The 18031-nt window shown below is 39.4% G+C and overlaps 1 protein-coding gene and 1 long non-coding RNA gene across 2 annotated transcripts in view; one reads left to right on the forward strand and one right to left on the reverse strand.

Moving 5' to 3' along the window:
• Window positions 1-584, reverse strand: part of LOC107313386 — a 23347-nt gene extending 22763 nt beyond the window's left edge. The window contains exon 1 of the long non-coding RNA XR_001554983.2: window positions 482-584. This is a non-coding gene — a long non-coding RNA (uncharacterized LOC107313386). The remainder of the gene's footprint in view (window positions 1-481) is intronic.
• The window catches only part of ALB (albumin), a 12638-nt gene extending 2698 nt beyond the window's left edge, over window positions 1-9940 (forward strand). Inside the window, exons 4-15 of the mRNA XM_015861523.2 lie at window positions 584-798; window positions 1518-1650; window positions 2992-3089; window positions 4048-4177; window positions 5067-5281; window positions 5758-5890; window positions 6717-6814; window positions 6955-7093; window positions 7609-7832; window positions 8362-8494; window positions 9511-9567; window positions 9778-9940. Coding sequence (XP_015717009.1) covers window positions 584-798; window positions 1518-1650; window positions 2992-3089; window positions 4048-4177; window positions 5067-5281; window positions 5758-5890; window positions 6717-6814; window positions 6955-7093; window positions 7609-7832; window positions 8362-8494; window positions 9511-9561 — 1569 coding nt within the window. The 3' untranslated portion in view covers window positions 9562-9567; window positions 9778-9940. The remainder of the gene's footprint in view (window positions 1-583; window positions 799-1517; window positions 1651-2991; window positions 3090-4047; window positions 4178-5066; window positions 5282-5757; window positions 5891-6716; window positions 6815-6954; window positions 7094-7608; window positions 7833-8361; window positions 8495-9510; window positions 9568-9777) is intronic.
• The last annotated feature ends 8091 nt before the right edge of the window (window positions 9941-18031 follow it).

Genomic DNA, 18031 nt, shown 5'->3' on the forward strand with positions numbered 1-18031 from the left:
GCTGACTGCAAAACATGTGATTGTAAGAACTACAGCAACCAAAGCACGCGGGTTTTCACATGAGGTATCTTGAAAAAGTCTCTATGCTAACTTAGCATACTGTGGTTAAGCATTTTGAAAAAAACTGCTAAGATGAGGTATCAAAAGATGTCTGCAAGTACAGAAGATCCCTAGATAAATAGCAGGTTCAGCCAGGCCCCTAAGAAAGTTAGGTGCTAGCACTCTTGCCAGCTCCTATGCTCAAACCAAAGATAATGAATACGCTGATTCTCCCTAAAGGCTTCCCAAAGTGATCATCTAGTAAAACATCAAGCCACTGTCTTGCACATGCTATTTAATTATAACTAAAATAAGTATATTTTCAGTAAACCATTCTAACTGTTTTTATATTGGACCACATGAAATAAAACTTTATGAAATTGTATTGAAAGCAATGGATTGTTCTTGTTTAGGGTCTAAATACTGTCTGGTAAAAACTTACTTTTAATCTGGGCTTCCTCTTACAGATAGTTAGAAAGTTCCTTATACCTTCTACATAACTTGTTTCTAGAAGTAATTCTGACTCTCATCATCTCCCTCATAGCCTTCCATTGTCCTGGATGAAATCTGCCAAGTAGAAAAGCTCCGTGATTCATATGGCGCAATGGCTGACTGCTGTAGCAAAGCTGATCCTGAAAGAAACGAGTGTTTCCTGTCATTTAAAGTTCCCCAACCAGACTTCGTTCAGCCATACCAAAGACCAGCTTCTGATGTGATATGCAAGGAATACCAGGACAACAGAGTGTCATTTCTTGGACAGTAAGAAAAATATTGATGTTGCATTGTTTAAGAATTCAGCCAAGGGATCCCCAAGACCTACTGAGCGGGTGGGCATGAAGAAGCTGTAAGCCTGCAATTGAATATCTAGATGCATAAAACAGCTGCTCAGTTAATAAATATCTAAAGTTCAGGTCACATGTTTTTCAGACTATGCTGGAGCAGGTTTTTCCATTCAAAATGGGCTTTAAGGGATCACATTTTATATATCAAAGAAGCTGAGGATATTTTGCAAAAATAAATTAAAAAAAAACAAAACAAACAAAAACCAAGTTTTTCCAGTATTCCAACAGTTTACGTGCACCAGTTTCTTACTACCTCTATTCTAACTGGAAAGGGTATGAAGAAATATAAAAGTAAAGAGAATCAATATTAGCGATAAAATCCTGAGAAAATGGCCACAGATTAATTTTTCATGCTCAAAATTAGAATTCTCCAATATTTGACAATGTGCTTAAAACAAGCATACTTATATCAGATAAAGTAGCTGAAGATATGAGTAGTTCATAATTCTGTCATTGCTATGAAGTCCAGCTTTGGAAATGCTGAGATTTAGCTCAGCGTATACCATTAGTAGGCATTATGTTATAAAAGTATATTAGATTTCTAAACTAGAAACAAAAGTTATAGAAGCCATAAGAGATTCAAATCCATTTGCTGTTGCCACTGAAATACGTAACTTCTGTTTTCCTCTTTCATAGCTTCATCTATTCTGTTGCAAGAAGAAACCCCTTCATGTATGCCCCTACAATCCTTAGCTTGGCTGCTGATTATGAACATGCACTTCAAAGCTGCTGCCAAGAGAGCGATATTGGTGCTTGCCTGGATGCTAAGGTAGGTCATGTATTTCACTGTGCATGTGTAAGGTGGAACGATACAAAGATGGTAACAGATATTCAAAAGGTTATTTATAAGGAAAGACTCACCAACACAGATGCCTTTGCTGGGAAATGCTGAGACAATCTCCATCAGGGCACAATCTCCAAGAGATGCTGCCTTAGTGGTGGTCAGCCCTTAAATGAGGTCATAGAGGAGGTGGAGTCAAGCTCCACCCCTTCCGGGAGCACAGCTAAATTACTCTCACCTGTGCTCCCACAGCTGAACTGACACTCACCTGAGCTGATTAATCAGAGGTTCAGGCTGTGATTACCAATTTCCCATACAGTGTGAAAGCAAAGTAGATGGTCTGCTACATAAAGGTGAACTGTAGACACAATGTGTACTGACCAAAGAGGCCCTAAAGAAAGACAGATCTCTTTCAACATGCAATTTCTACTCTCAACAGAAAGTTGTATGAGGGATTCCTCCCCTATTCCATGCACAAGTAAATAGAAGAGAAGGAGTGAGAAATGGGTGGAATGTTCCTGCTTATGCAAATTCTTGCATGAAGTACTTGTAGAGAAGGATTAATTATACGTTAACCCTATGATTATGATCAGATTACTTCCATATAGCTTTCCTTTTTAGAGAACCGTAGACAAGGTTTCATATTTAGCACAAGTCAAATTTTCCCTTAGTCTCAAAACTGCACCTCCATGACTTCCACGTGATCATTGCTGTGCTTTAAAAGAGAACTTCTGTTCCTTTGAGACAACTGAATTTCATTGAAATTGAATGCTTGGTGAACAGCCACATGTCATTATAGGCCCCCTTCAGGTACTGGAAGGATGCTACAGGAAAGCTGGGCAGGGACTTTTTATAAGGGTATGTAGTGACAGGACAAGGAAAAATGGCTTTAAACTGGAAGAGGGTAGATTTAGACAAGGTATTAGGAAGAAATTCTATACTGTGAGGGTGGTGAGGCACTGGAACAGGTTGCCCAGTGAGGCCGTGAATGCCCCTCCCTGGAAGCATTCAAGGCCAGGATGGATGGTGCTTTGAGCAATCTGCTCTATATGGGGGTGGAACTAGACGACCTAAAGGTCCCTTCCAAGTCAAACCATTCTATGATTCTATAATTATGTGGATTGCACTATATCTTAAGGTACAGTATATAGTCTGGAGCTGGACTGCACCTAGCACAGTCACCTGAAGAATCCCCAATTTGCTTGGCTTTCTATCAGAGCTAACTGGACAAGAATCTTTTGTGTTTCTGAAGTGGAATTTTCAGATTTGCCTTTTTCTCATACCATTAAATGTCAGCCTAATGTGACAATGTGCCTGCTGTTACTACAGGAAACTGTCATGAGAGAAAAAGCCAAGAAAATCAGTTTGAAGCAGCAGTATTCTTGTGGAATCCTCAAGAAGTTTGGAGATAGAGTTTTCCAAGCAGAGTAAGTTCCAGTCGGTGTTTTACAAAAAGTGGGCTTGTTGACTTAAATCTGCAACGACTCACAAGGAAAATATCAGCATATGCATTTTGCTTCTATAAACTGACTTTGAAAATTGTAGTCACGGTACTTCCTAATGTACTTCGGCTGAGAACTGTTGATGTTAGCAAGTCAGTCTTTCCAGTACACCCACTGTGATTTCTCAGACAATTTTTAGACGTAAAATCTAGTTCAGAGAAGGTTTCTGCATAAAGAGTGGATGCAGAGTAGAAATTGTGTATTCCAGGTGGATGGTGAGTAACAGTAAAAAAAAGTCAGCCAGGCAAATAACAAAGAAATGAAATTGTCCCAGTTATCAGTACAAGAGATGTGGAATTATCTGAGAGAGCATCACTCAGAGATTCCAGTGTGTTTAATCTACCTTTTTTTTGCCAAAGTTACAATCCGTTCTGATGTCTGCAGCTTTTAGCAGTAGGCACATAAGTAAACAATGAACTAAGCTGCCGGTTTGAACCTGAGAGCAGAAGAAACTATACAGTAAAGGTGACAGAGCACGGGAACAGGTTGCCAAGGTTGTTGAGTCTCCTTCTATGGAGATATTCAAGACCCAGCTGGATGCCTACCTGTGTGACCTATTATAGAGTACCTGCTTTAGCAGGGAGGTTGGACTCAATCACCTCTTGAGGTCCCTTCCAACTTCTGCAGTTCTGTAATAAAACTTTCCAGGGCTACTTATTATTAGAAACATTTTACAGCCATTCAAAATAGACAGGAAACAGCAGAGGGTGATTCTTACACAGGTGGCTCAGATCAGAAGTACAAATTACAAAACCTTGTTTTCTAGGCAATTGAAGTGAGGTGAGAACACTGCTGATCTACCATGTCATATCAGTAGTGACTTGCAACTTCCTGTTCAACACGGAGCTTTGAGTCAAGTGTATTTTTCTTCTTTTCTAACTAGAAAACTTGCTCGCCTAAGCCAAAAATACCCCAAGGCTGCATTCTCAGACGTTGCTAAACTTGTACATGACACTAAGGAGATCCACAAAGAGTGCTGTGAAGGGGACATGGTGGAGTGCATGGATGACATGGTAAGTTTAATATTCTTCAAAAAAATGTTTACATACAGGAAAACCAGTAGGAAGAATATTTCAGCAGCTATTCAGAGTCCAAGGAACTTGTATTCAGTGCTGCCAAAAGGCTCCTCAGCCTCTAGAAAACAGCTCAGATGGCTGTTAATGGAAACAGATTTTGTACCACTTCTAAGTCTATCTCTCTTTATGATCACAAGAGCAAGGACTGGTTGCAGACAGGGTAGAATGGGTATTTGGTTAAAAAACAAAACATTTACTATGGTACTTGTTTGATGACATTTAGTCCAATTCTGTTGCTAACAGGGCAAAAGAAATCAGAGGCAAAAAGGCCAGAAATCCTTTGCAGCTCTGATGCGTATACTGCCATTAATCCAGCTTTCCTTTATTGCCAACAAATTCTGTAGGACAGCTCAAACAGGAGGATTTGCAAAACTGCAGTAGTAACATTAACTAAATATTGCCCGCCCAGCTGGAAATTAGACATACTTCTTAAACCTATAACTAGCTTGTGTCCTAGGCTGGCTTCACGAGAATCTAGAGCTTTTAATGTTTGGTCTTCTGTCAGAGCTGATCACGCAACAGGATTGAAGAGATCAATCAGTCACCTTTGTGACAGTCTCAGAGGCTTTCACTGCTTTTCCAGAGCTTGTCTTAAAGATTCTAAGATCAGAGAGGGAACCTTATTCTCCCTTGTGCCTGAGAACATTGCATTTTACATACATTGGAAATGCCAGTCCCTCTAATTATTTCTTTTCCTACAGAGACAGCATTTGTTTAGGAAACTGCTCAGTAAATAAGTAACCTGAATGAAAATGGAAGAGTTGAATTAATCTATCTTTAAACTATTATTTCATAGCTTGTCTGAGGCTATGTTTTAATTTTACAGGCAGAGATCATAAACAATATGTGCTCTAGACAAGATGCTTTCTCAAGCAAAATCAAAGGCTGCTGTGAGAAGCCTGTTGTGGAAAGAAGCCAGTGCATTATGGAAGCAGAATTTGATGAGAAACCTGCAGATCTTCCTTCATTAGTTGAAAAATACATACAAGATAAGGAAGTATGTAAAAGTTTTGAAGCAGGCCATGATGCATTCATGTCAGAGTAAGTAGTCCCAGCAGTGCATAAACTTGTATTTGAACACTCTTCTAAATTATCTGTTCTCATGTCTGGACCTTTTGCACCACAAGGGGGAAAAAAGCACAACAAAAACCTACCCTCTTGGGTGTTTCAAGTTTGCGTGGAGAAGAGAGATCATGACTACCATATGGAAATCCAGTGTGACAGATGTAACTCAAGCCTAGGTTCTCATTCATGCTTTGTGACTGCAAAGCACTGCACTACTTACCAAAGCTGAATTGAAATTCATTGCTTTTCCTTTATTCAGGGTTTCTGTTCAGGTCCACATACATTATCAGCTTGAGAAGCATTCTGTCCTGGGGAGGCTATTCTGTTCTTACATTTGCCCTGTTGGCAGTCAACAGATTGGTCCAAAAAAAAATAATCTGTGAAAACAAAGTGTTCACCTTACATGATCTCAGCTGAGAGACTCTAATGCTGTCTGCTCATGCGTCTTTCAGATTTGTTTATGAATACTCACGAAGACACCCTGAGTTCTCCACACAGCTGATCCTGCGAATTGCCAAGGGATATGAATCACTCCTGGAAAAGTGCTGCAAAACTGATAACCCTGCTGAGTGCTACGGAAATGCTGTAGGTGCAATGTTTTGTCTGCATGTAACTAAAATGCTTGCATGATACCTATCATGAAACAATTGCATAAAAGAGCAGACAGAAAGCATTTTAAGAGACTAATCCCCAGGAGAAGTTAGTATTCTGATGGGACACAATGTAGTCCAGATCCAATGACAACGTTATAAAGTTAGCTCAGCTAACTTTATAACTCCATTGGTCAGGAACTCCATTGGTCACCCTCAAAACTTTAGACTAGTCTCACTCCATTTCCTGATGCCTCTTACTCTCAAAACTGATACTGTTTGTCCTAAATAAGATGGTTAACAGCTAGTTAGCCAAATTAATCTGTTCTCCTGCTTATTTGAGAAGCTGCTCACTGATTATAACAGAAACTGGTATGGCCAGCTCACATACAGAATCCTAAGTTCTGGTCTTCTGACCTTGAATTTAATCATACACAAATCAGTGTAGAAGTTGATTCACTGGCAGCTTTGGCCCAGCTACTGAAGGAGGATGTTCCTTCTCACAGCTGATTACCCTATACTGCAGAAATAGTCACTTGATTTTAAGAATAAAGGAGACAAATCCCTAATAGAGATCAAGTCCAATGGACAATTAAATTTCAAAAATCTTCCTGTCATTTTAATTCCATTTCTGTCAGAACTGAATTCTCCTAAGTGAATCAAGCCCCCTTACTCCAGACAGACTCAAAACAAATGGTTGGCCTTGCATAATGGGTATTTTAGAGCTAGTAAGCTTTAGAAGAGACCAAAAACTCTATCTGTACAATTGTTACCAAAATGTCCTTCTCTACTGTTACTGATAAACTTACACTTGTTTGCAGCAAGAACAACTGAACCAACACATCAAAGAAACTCAGGATGTTGTGAAGACAAACTGTGATCTTCTCACTGCCCATGGCGAGCCAGAGTTCCTCAAGTCGTAAGTACTTTCTGATAAGCATTCTTCCATGTAAACAATTATTATTCTGGCCACCTTGGGAGTAGATATACTTTGCTGGTCTAGTTCAGTAGAGCATTCTTCAGATGTGTATGAATAGTCATTTTGTTGTGCTTTTTCAGCATCCTGGTCCGCTACAGTAAGAAAATGCCTCAAGTATCAACTGAAACCTTGCTTGAAATTGGAAAGAAAATGACAGCTATTGGTACTAAGTGCTGCCAGCTTCCTGAAGACAGACGTATGGCTTGTTCTGAGGGTTATGTGAGTACATTTGTTTATTTTCCTTATTCCTCTCTGTGATTTCTTCTATTCTCAAAACCACTGAATTCTGCTGAGTTAATAAGCTGACACTGAATTTTCGTAGCCCCAGAGCTAATTATCCACATAACAGAATTGGAATCTCATTTTTTAATGTATGTGAGAACCCATATAGCTTCCTCAGATTGGGAGCTTTTGAAAATTTTAGCTGAACTTGGAAAGCAAAATTCAATTGATTGAGTCTGTAGGAGCTCGTGTTTGGAAAAGCTGAAGAGTCTCTTAAAAGAAAACTGTGCTTACCAGTTGTAACCAAATGGCCAGACTGCAGATTAAGAAGTCCCTGCCTCCAGGAAAACATATTCATTTCAAACTTTAAGATCATGCCATTTGTGAGCAGGAGTTTAGTTTGGAGAACTTCCACTTCCAGGTATCCTGTTGTGACACAAATAAACATCACACATTTCATCTGTTATTACAAAAGACTTAATGCATCTGCACTTCTTTCCCTTTCTTTTCAGCTGAGCATTGTGATTCATGATATGTGCAAGAGACAGGAGACCACACCTATAAATGACAACGTTGCACACTGCTGCAGTGACTCCTATGCTTACAGGAGACCATGCTTCACTGCCATGGGAGTAGATACCAAATATGTTCCTCCACCATTTAATCCTGATATGTTCAACTTTGATGAAAAATTGTGCACCGCTCCTGCTGAAGAACGAGAACTAGGCCAGATGAAGTAAGCTAAAGGAAATCCCTTGTAGAAAATATTCAGAGGGGTAATATGTTAGCAGGGGCAGAAGCGTGCTGCAAAAACACTGACCTTTTGCCTAACTGGGTCCTCACTGGTGGTAAAGAAAACCAGATGAAACTGTGTGTTTGTACTGACCCTGTCAGTGTGTAACATCATGTAGTCGAGAAGAGGCAAAATAAGGTATTTTCTTCAAATGAAATTAGGGTCTTTGATAACCAGTTTTGTGCAAGTCCATTACCAGTGCAAGTTGTAGGATGCACTTAGTTGAGGCAGCATACAGATCATTCTGGTAAGTTCTTTCCCAACTGTATTTGTGATAAGAAAAAAAGCATCAGTGGCAGATGGTGGGGGTAGACTGAGAGTCTGGAGACAAAAAAGAGGCACAGGCTATCCTAAGCATGACAAAAAGCCCCCAAAATAAAATATACCTACATAGAAAGACATTTTCTAAACTGGAGAAAAAAAGCAAATGACAACAGGTAGCATTAACTGCATATTGTGGTTTTGTTTTCAGGTTGCTTATCAACCTCATTAAACGCAAGCCCCAGATGACAGAAGAACAAATAAAGACAATTGCTGATGGTTTCACTTCCATGGTTGACAAGTGCTGCAAGCAGTCAGACATCAACACGTGCTTTGGAGAAGAGGTACTTCCTATGTCCTTTTAAAATATATAAATAAAAAAACACTATGGTGGGAATGGAATACTCACTAGGAAACCATCCACTCAGGGGTTCTGCACCCTACAGTGGTTGGTTGTCTGTATGCTCTTACAATAAATTTGCCTGCAGAAAGTAGAATTCATCTTAACTGTACAGGTAAAGGTCGCAGGTTGTAGTCCTTGAACAATTTCAATTGGAAATGTTGTTTGGAGGTAATTTAGTCCAGTCCTCCACTTAAAGCAGAACAAACTTCTGGATTAGATAAGGTTGTTGAGAGATCTGTTTGAAAGAGCACATTACCTGCAAGCCACAGTTGAAAATTATGTTTGTATAGAATCTAAACCATATCTCTAGCATACATAAACTGCCTTTTGTGCAACACACACTGATGGAACACTAACAGTTGCCAGTGAAGTGTGCATCTGGGTCAGTTATAAGAGGTATCTAGAAAAACAGATGTAGTGGTGTGGGGAATCCAGCTGATTATGTTCTGTGAGCAGTTCCATCTTATTCTGGTACATGAACCACAAACACAGGCATTCGTTCATTGTTTGCTCTTCCCTGTAGTAATCACAGGAGAAGCCTGTCTGTAAGTATAAATTGCTGAGTAAGCTCAAAGCATTTTCATGGAGTATAAATGTCAGTTTCCAAAGAGCAACCTTTGTCATTGGAAGCATCTGTATTACTGGTATCTTAAACTACTTATTGATCCAAATATTTTTCATCTATAACCCAAGTATTGCATAGGCAAATATATTAGACTTTGAAAGAAATTACTTTGTATGTAACTCACTCTAAAAGAGTATTTTCTACTTTTACAAGATTAAAAAATATCCATCATACAGGAGCACACAGCTTCCAAGGTTAGAAAATATCATTAAAATTATCCTTTGAGCCACAACACAGACTCGGGTTGAAGTTCATAGAGGTTTCCACTCAAATGTTACCTATGATGCTGCCTTTGTTTCTCTTTCACAACTTGTTTGTCTTCCTTTTTCTAGGGTGCCAACCTGATAGTCCAGAGCAGAGCCACGTTAGGAATTGGTGTTTAAGACACGGTAGGTAATAGTACTTTTTATTAAAAAAAGAAAAGAATCTAGCTTCCCTTTCACCATCAGGTATTTGCTTTTTCAGTGGGTGGCCTAACAACTATTGTTATTTAGTATATGAATAGAGTTGAAATATTACTCAAATGCCATAGGATTACAAAATAATCCTTTTTCTTTCTTCCTTTTCTTCCCTCCTCTCTCCCCCCAAACCCTCTCCAGGTTGCCAGTGAGAAAAATACAAAGATAAAATGCTTCTCCTGCCCACTACCTTTTTTCCCTTGTTATTGAATCGTGGTTTCATGAATCTTCAGTGTTTTGTCAAACAATGTGCTTTTCCAGAAACTTTTCAATTCTGTTACTTGCAAAGAAAAAAAAAAAAAGAGAGAAAAAAAGAAAGAATAATAAATAAAATCTTTTTAAATCTGCATTTGTCTTGGTCTGCTGGTGACTGGTGAAAGGCAAAGAGTGACGGCACTCCTTGCACAATATAGTTGCTACAGCTGTGTATATGGACAGGCATTCTATTGTTTTCTCTTGCAAAGTATTCACATCCCACAGATCCAATAACATGAGAGGTGGCGTGATATTTACTAGACTTTAGCTCTCTGACTCAATTATAGGAACGTTTTACTTTTCACTTCAGTGGTTATTACACAGAAAGAGAGAATGTTCAGAAGAACAGTTCACTCTAAGTAAGATGGTTAGCAGAGTTCACTTAAAAATAGTGTATATATACACCAAGCATCCCTTTGCTTGCAAAGAGCAGCTGCACAGTGAGCTACTTTTAGACACTTCTGTTTACGCCTTCAATTATTTTTGAAATAGCTTTTGACTTTAGAAATGCCTTTTGAGAAGCTGACAATCAAAATAACGTCCTTCACAGCAGGAAGCTCCTGATACAGAAATGTTGGGGTTCCATGTCACTAAAGGATTGTGATTTTCTATCACATGCTTAGTTTCTGTCCACAAACACCCAAAAAACCCCAAATGATCTGCACTTGAATGTAGGATGGCAGGATTGTTTTTGCTTTGATCCCTCGCATAATAAAGTACTTAGTATGGACAGTTGTATTGGCCTTGCAACTCTCTGTGACTCTAGTTCATGAACCAGCAGTCTTCTCCGAAACCCCAGAAGTACACTCAGAATGAAACAGAGATATGAAGCTGAAAACGTATGAGGAAGAATTCATGGATCTAGATATAACTGAAAGGTTTGGATTTTGATTAGTCAGTCTTAGTTACGCATTGCTTTAGAATAATTTAAATGACCTCAGGGTATTCACAAACATCTCAAGAGATGGAAAGTCTAGACTGAGCAAGAATCACTCACCAGCTGCAGTTACATGCTTTTTCCCTTCATCATTCAATGTTTGTGTAAGGGAGCATAGTCATTATAAAGGCCATTCTTGCTTTCAATAAAGACAAATTGAAAGCTTCCAACTAATCCTTTCTCTTTCTAAAGTCTTACGTTGTTAATTCCTATTAAATGGAACCAGAATCTAATCCAGTTGCTTCATTTTCAAGACCTAAAAAATGAAGAGCCCTTGTTTTCCTAATAGACAGTGGATGTGTCAGTTTATTTGGTGCTAGTGTCTGAAACTGGCGTGTGGTTGATGTGTCAGAAAAAGTGTCTACAGACAGTGCTTGCTGACCTTAACCAGATACTGTCTACAGCTGAATTAGAAAATTTTTAAGGGTGGGCTTTAATATCCCCCAACAAATACAACACAGTGGGTCGCCAGAGAGCTCAGTAGACTCAGGGAATGCCTGTAGGATGTGGAGCTACGTTAGCATTTTTATAAACTGCAACCCAGCACAGGTTATATAACCCCAAAAGAACAGTGAGGAGACATGAGAACGTTCTAAGCCACTGGTATGAACTGAATATGAAATTAAGTTCTTATTTTCAGTCAACCCAGACTGATAAATAAGTCACTGAAAAACTGTCCCTCCCTCACATTAAACAAGCTGTGGATTTCTACATACAGACACACTTGACAAGAAACTGAATTCACAGAATTGTGCATATCCTTCCTATATGACTCCATCATTCCAGCGTTCTTCCTTCTCATTACATCTGTTCTTGTGCCCCACCATTTTCTTGCACAGGAGGTATCAGTAAGATAATGTCATGAATCATATCACATAGTGCAGTGGCTGACTGCAGTGCTAAGGCTGACCCAGAAACAAATCAGTTTCTCCTGATATTCAAAATCCCAGGGAAAATTTCATTTGACAATACCAGAACCCAGAGCTCAATGTATCGGTAAAGGAAGACCAGGACAACAAAATCCTATGTCCAGAATAGTAAGAACAATGCATTGTCATTGCATTGACCTCATTGCAGCCTTTCAGTACCTGAAGGGAACTTACTCCCAGGAGGGGAGTAAACTCTTCGAAAGGGCTGATAATAGCAGGACTAGGGGAAATGGTTTTAAGTTGAAGGAGGGAAGATTTAGGTTGGATGTTAGGGGAAAGTTCTTTACTAGAAGGGTGGTTAGGTCCTGGAACAGGCTGCCCAGTGAGGTTGTGGATGCCCCGTCCTTGGAGGTGTTCAAGACCAGGTTGGATGGGGCCCTGGGCAACCTGATCTAGTAAATGTGTATGTTTGGTGGCCCTGCTAGGCAGGGGGGTTGGAACTACATGATCCTTGAGGTCCCTTCCAACCCGGGTAATTCTGTGATTCTGTGATTCTGTGATTGTTTGTGTCGCACTGAACAAGTACTATTTAGTACTAATAGAATATTTTGAAGAAATATTGGTGTTTGCTTAGGAAAAGCTGCCTACACATTTCAGACCTGCATTTTGAGACCTGCAGCACCTACAGCTAAGATTAGCTGCCTAGAAGGCAGCATCTAATGCTATTTGAGATAGCTTGAATATCCTGCCTGGCCATTATCTACTATGCCAGATACTAATGGGTCTTCTCCAGCAAAGCGCTATGCTAGCTAACTGCCATGCCATATTAAAAACAAAAACAAAGCAGTAAGACGACTCAACCAGAAGAAAAACCTCAGATAGTCAAAGTCAGACACTGAGAAGGAGATAATAGAGATTAATAGAGATAATACTCCAAAACTTAAAACTTTAGTAGGTTCAGAATGAGCTGCACAAGACTCAGTATATCTTGGGAGCAATATCTTTTGCAGAAGGGCCTACAAGAATTAGTTGTTGCCTTCTCTAAACTGCATTCTGATTTGTTACCTGAAAGCAAGTTCCCAACAGTGGACAAAAACGCTGGGTAAGCAGGTCACTGCAAACCAAAGTTTGTGTTGTATTAAGATAACAGAGACTGTGTGTTGTTAAGATAGTGTGTTTTTTCATTCAGCATCGGTGTTTCACTTGGCTAGACCATCACGCCTACAGGTGCCAGATAAAGACAAGGACAAGTTGTAAATGTCACCCTTTGTACTCTGTTATGTGTGCAGTTCAGCTGTGGCCAGTTTCTGTGGAATTTGGAAAACAGTTAAAAGTAGGAGCTTATGAAATCAGGGAAAGAGGGGGGCAGTGGGGAAGAGGGGAGGGGGTAGAACAGGACATTAACTTGAAGAACATCTTATTTAGAATCATGAAGGTTTGAAAAGACCACCAGGATCATCTAAGCCCAGCCATCAAACCATCACCTCTTCCCTTCCAGGTGTTGGAGGTTTGTCTTGTGCTCTCATACTTAGCTGGCATAGAGGATTTGCTTTCCAGTAAAAAGCATTTGTGCTGCTAACAAACAGATAGCCAGCAATCTCAACAGAAACAGCACACATCTAAATCTTTCACACTGAACACTGAGCTGCAGTTCCCTATTCCTGACAAACACAATTCATCCATTAGCAATGATTGCTTCTCTTCTCCTCCTTAGCATGATAACAAATTGAACCCCAAAACTCTAGTGGGCATTTGCTGCTGTAGGAAAAAGTGAAAGAGCTTCTCCTCAACCTGATCCTCACCTAAAACAAAACAAGGTTAGATTCAGTAAGGTCATCTTGTTATAGTGTGGAAGGAACTGTCCTGCAGTGAAAATCGGGCATTTGGTTAAACTGACAAATCTAAACTGACACCAACAATACCCCTTGAAGCAGAACCAGAACTTGAACTCCTGAATGAACACATCAATGTGATTCAATATATGCATCAATTCCCAATCCTCCTTTTAGCTATCAAAAAACATTGCTATTAAAGAGTGATTGTTAAATCATGTATTTACTTGATTATTTCTTTTGTGTTCTCCAGAGAATGTGCATTTTATTGTTGACAAGGTTGACAGTGGAAGGGAAGAATTATGGGAATAGTAAAATTTGTAGGGCACTACCCAGTTCTTATATCACAGGGCTGATCAAAGGGCATATTAGATAGAAACCCGAAATTCTATACCTTGAAAGATTCATGTAAAAGGTTGATAATCTGCTCTGTGGAGAACATAGGAACAGTGCTGCAGAGCTCCAGTTCAGCAGACAGCAATGGCTGTATGGTTGTTTTTTCCTCTTGCTGTTTGCAGTGTCCCTGGGAGAACAGCACAGCTTTACAGAACTGGAGCTGAGGGAACAGCCCTCAATATGGATGAAAGCCAGATTCCTCCTCAGAAGCTCATGAAATAATTCCCTCAAGAATAGGTTGCTGATAAATATTTGACCATGTGAAAATAATATCAGAACTGTTAGGACAATGAGGTGATCATGTCAGCTACTGACTAAACCTCTCTGAGAAAACAAGACGGCTCAGTCACTCTGGAAACCACATGGCAATAGATGGGTTCCAGTTATCCTGGAAGGCAACAAGTCTTCCTTCAACATTCTGACAGTATCACAGCAAAAATGGGAAAAGCTGAAGCTGATGAATATATACTATTTGTGAATGTATTAATTTGTCTTGTTTACAGGCTTTGTTCCTTCTTGTTTTGCTTTTAAGTACACCACAAAATTTTACTGGGGTCAAACAAACTGAAGAAAAGGTAAGGTTTCTCATGTATAGACATGCTAAGAGATCTCCACTACGGACACACACATAAACAAGTGCTCCTGTAACATGTCAATTGACTCTAAACACTGGGACCATGTAAAGCACCCGGTGCACTTTCCACTAACACATCACTCTGACAGCACGCAGCAAATGTGCCCACACAAGCTCAGACACAAAGGGCATGGAGAGAAGCACTGCCAAGAAAAGCAGTGAGGAAAGTTGTTTCATTCCCAGCCAAGTGACTCAAAAGAACCAAAGGACAGAAAAGTTCTTTGCCAACTTAGGGCAGGAAGTAGGTGCACATGGCTTGGGCATGTTTACACCCACTCTGCAAGGTTATCCTATCTCCTGTGCTGACATGCTGATACACCCACAGGGTGAATGCTTCTCAAGGGGAAACTGCCAATAATATCAAAACAAGGGACCACACGAAACACCTAAGTGTGACTAAAGATGTGGAGAAGCGAGATGTTACATATGAATCTTTTCATTCCCTAAAATTAAGGAAATTTGAACAGAATCCTCTCAGCTAGGCAAATGACATACATGTTTGCCAAAATATATCAGTCCAGTAAGTCATCCAGGTGAAACAAGTTCAATAAATGGTTGATACAGTTAGCCACATTAATGGACTGAAAAGAGCTATCCTTTACCATAAGAATTCCTAGCACTGACAAATAATCCATTAAATCATCTGCAACATTGAAGTTAACAACTTGGGTTTCCTCTCTGTTCCTCCTTCACGTTTGCTATGTACAACAGAAAAGATGTACTGAACATACAAGTAAAAGAGTTCCATGTTCCAAGTGTCCCATGAATGCCTTAACATTGAAGCCACAGATACAGCAGTGACTGTTAGCTGTCACACCATCAGAAGTCATCTTACAGGCAAACCTTCCATCCTCTTCAGTAAGCTTCAAAGTGGACCCTAAAAACCAATAATGAACCTTGTCTACTTTGGCAGTCCTCAAGCTGCAACATGCTTTCTCATGTGAATTAGTTTGGGTTTGGCCAATAATGCCATGGTACTCAAAGTAAATTCAGTATGCTTTAGCAAGAAGAGCTGAGCACAGTGCCACTTCAGACCACTTTGAATGCTATTCACACATATGCATCATGACAGTGAAAGGATAGAAAACTGCTGCGAAGTTTTGAGCTAAGTATTTGCAGGAAAAAGAAACATGCTTTAGGAAACATATGTACATGGTGAATCTGAAGCTAGCTAACAGAACAGAATGGATTAAAAGCTGAATTGGTTTTGACTTTCAACTGAAAATTCTATGTGTTCAACCACAAACTCATTACTGGAAGATGGGGTGAGAAAAGGATTAAGGTTTTCAATAAAAACAAATAAACAGCTACAGAAGTGAACCCATTTTTGGTTGTGGGGTTTTTTTTGGCTTTTTTTTTTGTTTTGTTTTTTTTTCAGTTCTCAGCACATAAAACTATACTTTCATCCTTTTAAAAATCCATTACAAATAATTGCCCTTCGAAGCAAGGAATTATTCTCTGTACCCAAAAAGTCATCATGTACTGTTGGCAGGGCAAAACAGCTGCAACTGACTATCCTAACAGCAACTGTGCCTCTGTTGTGAACAAACATGACCCACAGGCAAACAAGCCCAAGCTGCATCATATTGAGTGTATCTCTTGATCAACAAGGGCCCATAACTCAAGGAATTACAGAAAGAGCAATCAAAACATCCACAGTATCACATGCCCTGTAGACTACACAGGCTGTTTCCTCACACATCACCCAATGTCTACACCACTGGATTCTTTTTATTTAAAAAACAGAGAATTAAACTCCCTGCCAATGAGTTTTACCAAGGACAATTTGTGTGTACACACACACACACACGAACTCATGTATTTCACTAGCACTGAAAATGAAGTGGCAAGGGAGAATAAAAAAAAAAAAATCCTATTTCATAACTTTGCTTTAGCTTATTTTCTGTGGGCAGTAAAACTCAGTACCCAAACAAGACCCATTCCAGAAAACTCCATCACATAAAACCTTGTCAGCTTCCTTTTTCTGACATTACATTTAAAAAATATGATTGATCTTCTCTTCACAGAAGAATTTAGAAAGTTTCAGTCTGAACACTAGACAGGACAGCACATCTCACTACTGGAAGTTATTTACAAGGAAAAGAATTCCAAATAGGAATTTAGGATTTTGTAAAGACAAACTACTTCACTACTTGAGAAGAAGAAGCCATCAGTTCTTTCAGGTATATGAGCTTTCGAAGGATATAATTCATTTCAGAATTAATTTTCAGGATTTTGTAAGAATACTACTCTCCAAGCGCATAATGCAAGAATATAATTGAACCCTTCACAGGCATTACTTACAGCACCAGAAAGCACCAAGGTTGACTTACAAGAAAGAGAACTGATACAATCACAAAGTAGCTAACACAAGTGAAAGTTAAATTCACAAATTCTGGTTTCATTAGTAAAAGCAAAAACTAAGCATCTGAGCTTTGGGGAGACACGCTTGCCTTTCAGTGGCTTAATTAGGAACTGCTAATCAATGACTCAATTGTATCATGAACAGGAACCAACCTAAAACACAGAAAACCTCCCCTCAAGCTAACAAAATGCAAAGGGGAACAATGAGGGAGAACCAGCTCCCCTCTTTGCTTATGACAACATAAAGACCAAAAACTTTATAAGAAGTACTTAGGAATTTCAACAGTCTATTGAGAATGCTTCTCCCCTTCCACACAGCTGCAGCCAGCTAATAGGAATTCACAGCTCCATACATCCTAACAGAAATCAGCTGCTTTTAGCTGCCTTGAAGTTGCAATACCGTTTGTAAGAAGGCCTGGAAACAGCTGTGGTCTCCACAGGTTTAAAACCAATTTCGTCAGCAAGGTTTGAAAAACAAGAACTCATAATTCTTTCATTTGTTCTGGATAAATACTACACATACCTTTCCCTTCTGCAGATAAGAGACAGTTCACTGCAAATAGGTAGATTGCCATCCTCACAGTGGCAAATATTTTCAAATAAAAATGAAAAGCATTTGACTGCCCTACTAAACATGGTGAAGGGCAGAGGAAACACTGAATTCAAGTACTTCAGCAGCCAAGTATGGCTTCCTGAAATAATTAGGCTTGCACATTACACATCAATAAGCTCTCACACACTATAAACCTGCTAGAAAAAGCCTCTAGCATCAGTGTCACAGCTTCTTTTGAATCTTTTCTCCCTGCCCTTATTTTTATAGCTTACTGTAAGATGTTTCTATTTGAGTATTATAAAAATAAAGGGATTAATCTGTATGTTTCTCTGCTGCTTCTGAGGAAACTGATCTGGAACTGCATCAGGCAGTCTCCACATCGCCCCCATGCTTCCACTTTCACTCAGAATCCTTTTTCCTTTTGATACAGTCTCATGTGAGATCAAAAAAGCCTCATCCTCCTTCTTCAGAATAAAACAAAGAAAATTGCCAGTTTCTCACTAAAGAAATAGAAAGTTCTATCTTTTTTTTTTTTCCCCTCAGAGTGAATATACA

This window comes from Coturnix japonica, chromosome 4 (assembly GCF_001577835.2).
Source record: "Coturnix japonica isolate 7356 chromosome 4, Coturnix japonica 2.1, whole genome shotgun sequence".
In the NCBI taxonomy this organism is placed as follows: domain Eukaryota; kingdom Metazoa; phylum Chordata; class Aves; order Galliformes; family Phasianidae; genus Coturnix; species Coturnix japonica.